Below are 9,778 nucleotides of genomic sequence, written 5' to 3' on the forward strand. Positions count from 1 at the left end.
TACAACAAGGAGCAAGGCTGCGGATGGGTAGAATACAGGAAAACACTGAGCTGGGCTTCGAGACACGGAGGGATGGAATATGTTATGAGATTATTCTTGGGTGCATTTGACCCCATTTTAAAGCTTTATTCATAGTTAAAAAAGCCCCACTACAAATGCATTTGTCCCAAAGCACATCATACACATCTCTCCCAAGGGCATTTACAGTGGGAAAAGAAACCCATAGATGGTTCTACTGTATATGAATAAATCAATAAATAAACTATAGAGCCACACGGAAGAATAAGGGACAAGAAAGATAGATAGACAGATAGATAGTGTAACAAGTTTGTGATGGTGGTGCAAGGAGGAAGCGGGAGTCAGCAAGTTCCAACACAAAAAGGTATTTATTTTTCAAAAAAAAAAAAAAAAACTTTGCTCTATTCATATGCACACAAGTCTCTGCTGGTGCATGGTAGCTCGCTCTCTCTCCTCACTGGCGTCTGGCTCGCCCTTTAATCGATCTCCAACTCTCACTGCAATGACAAACAGCTGTTAGAGACAATCATTGACAGGTGATGATCCTTACCGTTCTCATCTCCTGATCTTGCTCTCCATTCACAAGCTGGCACTAAACCACGCCCCCACTTCCACAGATAGATAGATAGATAGATAGATAGATAGATAGATAGATAGATAGCTTGTTTTGATGATTTGTGATATAGGATATAAAGGATTTGTGATGGTGGCTAAATTGTCCAGGAAAGATATTGATCAGCCTTATTGATTCACTTTGATATACACATAACGTGTGAAGTGTACATTTTATGTTCCTCAGACGTTAAATGAGACACTGATATACTGAATCTATTTTTACTGTCATTGAGGGTGTATGTAACTCACAACTGCTTTACAAATTACAAACCATGAAATGGGTTTACAGATTCAATTTGCCAAAGCTCGCAGAATAATAATGATAATCTGATATATACCGAAGGTCATAGGATGACAATGAGTCTGTGTGTGCATGTGTGTGTGCTTTTATGTACAGTGTTTATTTAAATGATTGATGAATTATCCATCTTGGGCTATTAGGAGCATAGGCTGGAGAGTAACGCATCATCCAATAATGTATCAGCTCTTGATGAGTTAATGTGCCTACACTTGCTGGACTCACTCGATGAGATTAACTCATACCTGCCAACACTCCCAATTTTACCGGGTTTCTCCCGTTTTTCCACCCCTTCTCCCGTTGTACTCCCGATTTACAATTTCTCCCGATAAACTCACGATTTTCCACATCCACACTTTTTATATGGGATCGTCCTCTATTTAAGTATAAAATTATACGTTCCATATCGAATCAATACGGGACACAATTTGTCCTGTGATCTGGTGAGATGGCATCATGGCGAAATCATTCCAGATCGTTAATTTTAACATTGATATAAATTGGAAAATTCAGGGTCGTCTGAAAAGTCCACACATTGTGCTAAAACGTGCTAATTAGGGCTGGGAATCGATTCCAAAAAGAATCGACTCCTCGATTCCGAGGCGTCGGGAATCGAGAATGGACTCGAAACGTTGGAATCGACTCCAAAGCTGGAGTCGATTCCTTTCGGGGAAACCGGTTGGTATTTTCGGACTGTGTTTATTTCCTCGACCAGCACTAAAACATTTTTAAAAAGTCTTACAAATGACTGCACCTTGAGTCATTAGTAGTCCGTCAGCATCTGTATATCCACTCCATTTGTTCATCTGTATGAAGCAATCACACAAGTCCTTCAACATATATGCTTTCCAGTATAGTCTGACGGTATTTTACTTCGGATTGAATTTATAGTCAATTACAACCCGTTCTCATTCCCAAAGTGTCTGTTTTTGATGTCTTGAGAGTGAGAACGTGTTGCTCAATTAACATGCCAAATCTGTGACAGTAAATTGGCAAACAATAACAACTTTCCCGATGTTACAACACAAGTCTGCAACAAGGAGATGGCAGAGTTCAGTTAGCGTCCCAGTTCACATCAATAAATCGGTATGTTAAAGTTTAAATGATCAGTGTACTTATAAAAATGAGAATCTAACACTTCTCTACTCGTTCTCAACATTTTTACAGTGTTTTAAAACCTTTTGCATATATATATATATATATATATATATATATATATATATATATATATATATTAGCCACGGGCCATGCATTTTAAGTCTAGGCCTTCAGTGTGATTTATGCCATTAAGAAAACACAGTTTCACAATAAAACACTGTATGCCTATCATACATTACGTGGCAGTCAACTAATAATACCAACTGACATTTTAAAAACACATCCATGCACGAAAGCAAGAACTTGAAATGAAACTTAATGCTCAAGCAAGCCTAATTTTAACTGAAGCATGACTGTTTTGTGAAATGAAGATCTCCCGAAAAGACATTCAATATCATAATTTTTCATATGAATTTACCAAGGAGGTCTATAATACCTGGAAAAGTCTATCTAATAATATTTGTGATTTAAATGTTGCTTGCAGTAAATTTCGTTTCGTCAGGGTACACGGTTATGCTGCGTTCCATTCAAGTTGGATGTGGGATATTCCTACTTGATATCTCCGACCATAAATGCATTCCATTCCCCGATATTCGGAACTGCAACGCTCCCGTTCGCTTAGCAGGGGGTTGACTCTCATTAGAGATGTCTCCTAGCAACCCAACTGATAAACAATGCTGCAGCGCTAGCATTTGTGCTTCAGGTGTACGATTATCGAAAGAGATTCTAATGTTTTATACACCTGTTTCTGCAGGCGTTTGTTAAACAAGCTTTAATCTCTTGTAATGTGGAAACGAACACATTTATCGATATTACTTAATAAAGTGAATGTTTATCACTTACTTTGTATATCTCCCTGAGTGTCCACATGTTTGTGTGACATCATGCCCCTGCATCTCGGCGAAATCGGAGTTGAGAATTTCTGCATGAGCCTACAAGTTGTAATTCTGACTTCAAGATGCATTCCATTGCACTTTTCCTAGTAGGAAGTTGTAAATTCTGACTTTCCGAGTTGAATGGAACGCAGCTCTACTTTTCAAAACTTGATTGGACACTGAATGCTCAAGCAGCCTAATTTACACTTAGAAAACTCCTGATGTTGCTTTAACAATGCAAAACGCACTTACCAATTTACTTGAAGTGAAAATCAGTCCTCCTTTCCTGATTAATAAATTAAGCAATCACACAGTCACGCAGAACATCTCGTGTTTTTAAATCCATAAGGATCTCTTTCTGAACGGCGATAGCAGCAGTGATGACAGCCGACTCATCAGCTAGATCTCGCGCCCGCTTTCAAATTATGTACATCACTTAAAGCTTGATTACGTCACTCATGGCCAGCTAGAAGGCCTCCACCGAGACATATACTAAAGATCACACCCACCAAGAACAAATAAATCAATCTGATTGGCTGATGAATCTGACAGTCTGACTTTAGTCGCTCTTTCATTTGCACTGTTGAGGGATTCTGTAGAAATTCTGAAGGCCTGAAGGGGTGGAGCTCAAACTCACGCACTGCTTTGGGCATGTGATTTGTGAAACAGTTGTCACACTTTGCTTGTAAGCATCAAGGAATACATTTTGACTGGATAAGCGCTGGCTCAGCAGTTAAGGCTCTGGGTTACTGATCAGAAGGTTGGGGGTTCAAGCTCCAGCACCGCCAAGATGCCACTGTTGGGCCCTTGACCCTGTCTGCTCCAGGGGTGCTGTATCATGGCTGACCCTGCACTCTGATCCCAGCTTAGCTGGGATATGTGAAAAAAAAGAATTTCACTGTATATGTATAACATGTGATATATAAATTATTATTATTATAAACTTTTCATTTTTCTCTATTTGTTTGTAGATTAATTAAGAGTGTAAAGCGATTAAAAATACACAGGCAAAAAGGTGATTGAGAATGAAAGGATGAAAAATATTTATTTATTTGGCATGTTAGGCCAGCAGAGAAGGCTTTGCTGGCCCTGAGAATTCGCCACTGATATACACTATATTGCCAATGTATTTGCTCACCCATCCAAATAATTGAATTCAGGTGTTCTAATCACTTCCATGGCCACAGGTGTATAAAATGAAGCACCTAGGCATACAGACTGCTTCTGCAAACATTTGTGAAAGAATGGGCCGCTCTCAGGAGCTCAGTGAATTCCAGTGTGGTACTGTGATAGGATGCCACCTGTGCAACAAGTCCAGTCGTGAAATTTCCTCGCTACTAAATATTCCACAGTCAACTGTCAGTGGTGTTATGACAAAGTGGAAGCGATTGGGAATGACAGCAACTCAGCCACAAAGTGGTAGGCCACGTAAAATGACAGAGCGGGGTCAGCGGATGCTGAGGCGCATAGTGCGCAGAGGTCGTCAACTTTCTGCAGAGTCAATCGCTACAGACCTCCAAAGTTCATGTGGCCTTCAGATTAGCTCAAGAACAGTGCATAGAGAGCTTCATGGAATGGGTTTCCATGGCTGAGCAGCTGCATCCAAGCCATACATCACCAAGTGCAACGCAAAGCATTGGATGCAGTGGTGTAAAGCACGCCGCCACTGGACTCTAGAGCAGTGGAGACGGATTCTCTGGAATGACGAATCACGCTTCTCCATCTGGCAATTTGATGGACGAGTCTTGGTTTGGCGGTTGCCAGGAGAACGGTACTTGTCTGACTGCATTGTGCCAACTGTGAAGTTTGGTGGAGGGGGGATTATGGTGTGGGGTTGTTTTTCAGGAGCTGGGCTTGGCCCCTTAGTTCCAGTGAAAGGAACTTTGAATGCTTCAGAATACCAAGAGATTTTGGACAATTCCATGCTACCAACTTTGTGGGAACAGTTTGGGGATGGCCCCTTCCTGTTCCAACATGACTGCGCACCAGTGCACAAAGCAAGGTCCATAAAGACATGGATGAGCGAGTTTGGTGTGGAAGAACTTGACTGGCCTGCACAGAGTCCTGACCTCAACCCGACAGAGCACCTTTGGGATGAATTAGAGCGAAGACTGCGAGCCAGGCCTTCTCGTCCAACATCAGTGTCTAACCTCACAAATGCGCTTCTGGAATAATGGTCAAAAATTCCCATAAACACACTCCTAAACCTTGTGGAAAGCCTTCCCAGAAGAGTTGAAGATGTTATAGCTGCAAAGGGTGGGCCGACGTCATATTAAACCCTATGGATTAAGAATGGGATGTCACTTAAGTTCATATGCGTCTAAAGGCAGATGAGTGAATACTTTTGGCAATATAGTGTATATATATATATATATATATATATATATATATATATATATATATATATATATATATATTAACTAGCCTACATTTTACACCATTTTACATTAAAATAATTTTCCATTATTCCATCGATTCCAAAACCAGGAATCTGAGTCGATTCCCAAATTTCTGGAATCGAACAGCCCTAGTGCTAATACTGTGGAGGGTGTGGTAAGGGACCGTCTGAAAAGTCCACACATTTCACTAAAACTGGATTTTTTTATATAAATTATTTATTGAAAAACAGAAGATCCAATATAAATGTTCAATAAGATGTACAAAATTACACAGATCCAACAATCTATGAATACAATCACTGAGTCATAAAGACCAGAAGTACAGGTGAAGGAAAAAAATAAATAATTAAAATAAAGTAAATAACAAAAAACATAAACACTTTTTAATATTAATAACTCAGAAAACATTTGTTGCTAAAACTGTGAAGGATGTGGTAAGGGACCATCTGAATACATGCTCAATTTCTTGGTATTATTCATCATCAATAATAGTATAATTACTGTTGCTCCCTATACGCATTTTCGCAGTCTGCATAGTGCACCTACTCCTTACGGGGGCACCATCTTGCCCTAGGGGGTAACCCCACTGGCTGCCGTTCCTCGCATATACAAACCAAATTCTACGATTGAAATCTCAGTACAAAAGGAAGGATTTATGTATTTGTAGCAAATATCACTCTATGTTGCTATAATGTGCTATCATTATAGGGCTTAATTGAACTTTTTCTTGGTTCAAATAGTGCATTTGTGAGTAGGGTTGTTTCTTACAACACCACCATTAGGATATTTAAAACAGAAAAATAATAATGTTATTCTGTATGACGTGAGAACATTTATCTTATTTTCATTTCAAATAGAGTGCTACGGTTTTGTTTCTTTCTTTTTCTTCCTATCAGCCAATGATGATTCTGAGAGAACATGCCCACAGCATTTTGTTCTTGCTTTAGTAATGAATGCCAGTAATGAACTTCCAAACGTGTCTGATTGACAGGTAAAACGCAAGCTTTGATTTCAGCTTTGTTGTTAGATTTGTGGTTATTTTTCGTTATTTTAGAAAACAACTTGCTTCATTCGAATCATCAGCATTAAGTTAAAGAGGGTGTAACACTTCTCAGTGGAAGGAGGAGGCGAGAAGCAGATTTCCTGGTTCAGGTAAGCGTTTTATTCTCCTCACTGCAGCAAATACACTCTTTCAAGGCTTTCACGCTGTTCAATAACTCAGTCTAAAAATCCACAAACTACTTCACAAAATAAACTCTCAACTTTGCAATAATAAACTCTTGACTTCACAATCGGGTCTCTGGTGCCCAGGCTCTCTCTCTCGTCTACCTGCGGTGTGGCTCTATTTATGCCGCTGTCCCCGTGCTCACTGAAATTAGAGACAGGTGTTAGACATAATTTAACTCAGGTGTAAGCGCCCTTACTGCTTTCTCTCTCTCTCCGGAGAGATGCTTGACCACGCCCCCGCTGCCACAGAGGGTAAATTTTATCATTCAACTAAACTGTACACAAGCATTTTTGACACATTCGCTGCGCTCTGTCATGCATGGAATGAATGCACGTCCTTGAATGAGCATTTTTTTCCCCACACACATTCACTTGACCTATTCAGGCAATGTCAATGGTATTGCCCATTTTAGGACCCCCCACCTTGATTAGGGGGGACAAACCCCCCTGTAATTCACACCCTGGATCTACTACAGCACAATGTCCAAGACAATGTATAAAGGCCCCCCATGAAGACCAAGGCCACATCCACACTAATCCGTTTTTGTATGAAAACTCTTGTTTTCTGTTTTCATGTCCAAAGTATGCGGTCATGGAGAGCGCTTTCGAAACACTCAGTTTTCATGTGGATGAGAGGCTTGGATGTTGCCTAAAGCCGCGGCTGTCAGAACACCTGTGAGTCACTGTTCTGCTCACATTACACAACTAGGTTTCATGTCATCTGTTGTGTTCTCGGTACCAGTAGTAGCCTACCGAGCACCGACTCAATCCGATACCCGTACGCTGTCTGACTGATACACGACTGCTTTCAAATGCTCACGTATGAATTTTAAATATTTGGGTGAAATAACTTAATGCACAATTAATCGAATTAAAATAGTATTAAAATCCATATAATATTCTAGTGTGATTATTAAACCGCTAAAGGCTGCAATCTTAGTCTATATGAGTTGCATGCATTAAAGCAGAGACTATTTAGCAGAGATGGGCCACATCTATTTAAATGAATGAGAGAAATTGGAACGCTCAACCAAGAAGATCTAAGCACCCTAAATGGTCAGGGCTGCATTAAGGTGCTCCAGGGCACCTTACCATTTCGCTGGGCCCTTGCCAGTCGTCAAAGCAGGGTGGGGAGTGTGGAATGTTATCACTCGATTACCACGCGCTAAACGGACAGGTTTAGCATTGCGCACCCTCTCTGTGTTTACATCAGCGTCTCCCGCTGAACGCGTTTACATACGTGCCCTCCCGAGAATGTTGATGGGGGAGAATACCTACGCGCTTCACAGTGGATTAGTGCTCTGCTTTGTCATCTCTCAAACAATGCAAATGATTCTCAATGTCTGTTGAGTTTCCGGTGTACGAACGGTCTGCTTCAAACATTCATTTTAATCAAAGTCTTTCTAGCAAGTCAGTCCACTGTCGGCCATCTTTGGAACACTCTCGGGAGTCTATTTCCAGTCATGACAGTGCAGCTCCTGTCTACTTTAATGGGTGCACACTGACATCTCAAAAACGGTTGGTCAAGATTATGATCAAAGAACATATTTTAAATCAGCAATAAAATATGATAATATTGAAATCATAAATTGTGGTTCTTTACCTCATATTACACTAAAACACAGTTTTCACCAAATTTCACAGTGGGAGACACTGTGGCTTGAAGGCCTCTCCAGGTCTCCATCTAACCATTAGATGACCAGGTGGAGGATCGGTGATGATCTGGGGGTGCTTCAGCAAGGCTGGAATCGGGCAGGTTCATCTTTGTGAAGGACGCATGAATCAAGCCACATACAAGGTTATCCTGGAAGAAAACTTGCTTCTTTATGTTTTGACAGTGTTCCCCAACTCTGAGGATTGGGTTTTCCAGCAGGACAATGCTCCATGCCACACAGCCAGGTCAATCAAGGTGTGTATGGAGGACCACCGGATCAAGACACTGTCATGGCCAGCCCAATCTCCAGACCTGAACCCCATTGAAAACCTCTGGAATGTGATCAAGATGAAGATAAATGGCCACAAGCCATCAAACAAAGCCGAGCCGCTTGAATGTTTGCACCAGGAGTGGCATAAAGTCACCCAACAGCAATGTGAAAGACTGGTAGAGAGCATGCCAAGACACATGAAAGCTGTGATTGAAAATCAGGGTTATTCCAGCAAATATTGATTTCTGAACTGTTTCTAAGTTAAAACATTAGTATTGTGTTGTTTAAAAATGACTATGAACTTGTCTTCTTTGCATTATTCGAGGTTTGTACACACGGCATCTTTTGTGTTATTTTGACCAGTTGTCATTTTCTGCAAATAAATGCTCTAAATGACAATATTTATATTTGGAATTTGGGAGAAATGTTGTCAGTACTTTATAGAATATAACGTAAATGTTCATTTTACTCAAACACATTTAAATTTGGATGAAAGTAAATCAAATAAATCATACATAAAATATTAATCAAAACATCAACCGTTAGATGTCATTGTTTACCTGACCAACTGGATGTATAGGCCTATACATTTCATAATCGTTATTGTCTTAAAAACAGTATAAGTCAATATAGTCCCTCTTTTGTTATAAGCTAGCTATGTATGTTAACTAGGCCTAAATCTGTGGGCCCTTGAAGGGCATGGCGGGAAAGGGACGCCACTCGAAAGTCTGTTCCAAACAAAAGTAAGAAAGCATTTTATTTTTCACAAAGAGCCCTTTTACAAGACTATTAGTGAAGGGTACATTCATACTGTACGTTCATGCTCCCTTTAGAGTGCCCACATCAAGAGATATGTCCTTTGAAGGGAGTAGGGCATAGGGGTAATCACTTTCAGTTGTAATTTGCCCTGTATAAGCCTCCCTATGGTAGTTCCTAAAAGGTAAAAACGATCCATAAACAAAATATAAATCTTTTAGGTGCATGTTCGTGTTAATCTGTAGTCATCATAAATAGCTTGATATAAATAACAGAAGTCTGGTTTGCCCTAATTCAAATTATTACACGTATGTGTGTGTTTTAACTAGAATTTTAACCCTAGAGATTCACTAGAAATATGTTATCGTTTATATATTCATATTGTTAGAGCTGCGCGCGTCTTCATCCTCCAGACACACACACACACACACAGAGAAAGAGAGAGAGAGAACTGAGCTTACATGCACGCGTGTTTGTGTGCGCTTGTGTGTGTGTGTGTGTGTGCGCTTGTGTGTGTGTGTGCGCGCGCGCTCAGAGGAATGCGCGTCTCTCTTGCGGTGTGATCAG

General features: G+C 40.3%; 1 protein-coding gene across 1 annotated transcript in view; it reads right to left on the minus strand.

Moving 5' to 3' along the window:
* LOC127414398 (uncharacterized) overlaps positions 1 to 5,213 on the minus strand; it is a 136,282-nt gene extending 131,069 nt beyond the window's left edge. Inside the window, exon 1 of the mRNA XM_051652407.1 lies at positions 5,055 to 5,213. Within this exon, the coding sequence (XP_051508367.1) occupies positions 5,055 to 5,095 (41 nt within the window). The 5' untranslated portion in view covers positions 5,096 to 5,213. The remainder of the gene's footprint in view (positions 1 to 5,054) is intronic.
* Between the last annotated feature and the right edge of the window lie 4,565 nt (positions 5,214 to 9,778).

This window comes from Myxocyprinus asiaticus, chromosome 23 (assembly GCF_019703515.2).
Source record: "Myxocyprinus asiaticus isolate MX2 ecotype Aquarium Trade chromosome 23, UBuf_Myxa_2, whole genome shotgun sequence".
NCBI classification, from domain to species: Eukaryota; Metazoa; Chordata; class Actinopteri; order Cypriniformes; family Catostomidae; genus Myxocyprinus; species Myxocyprinus asiaticus.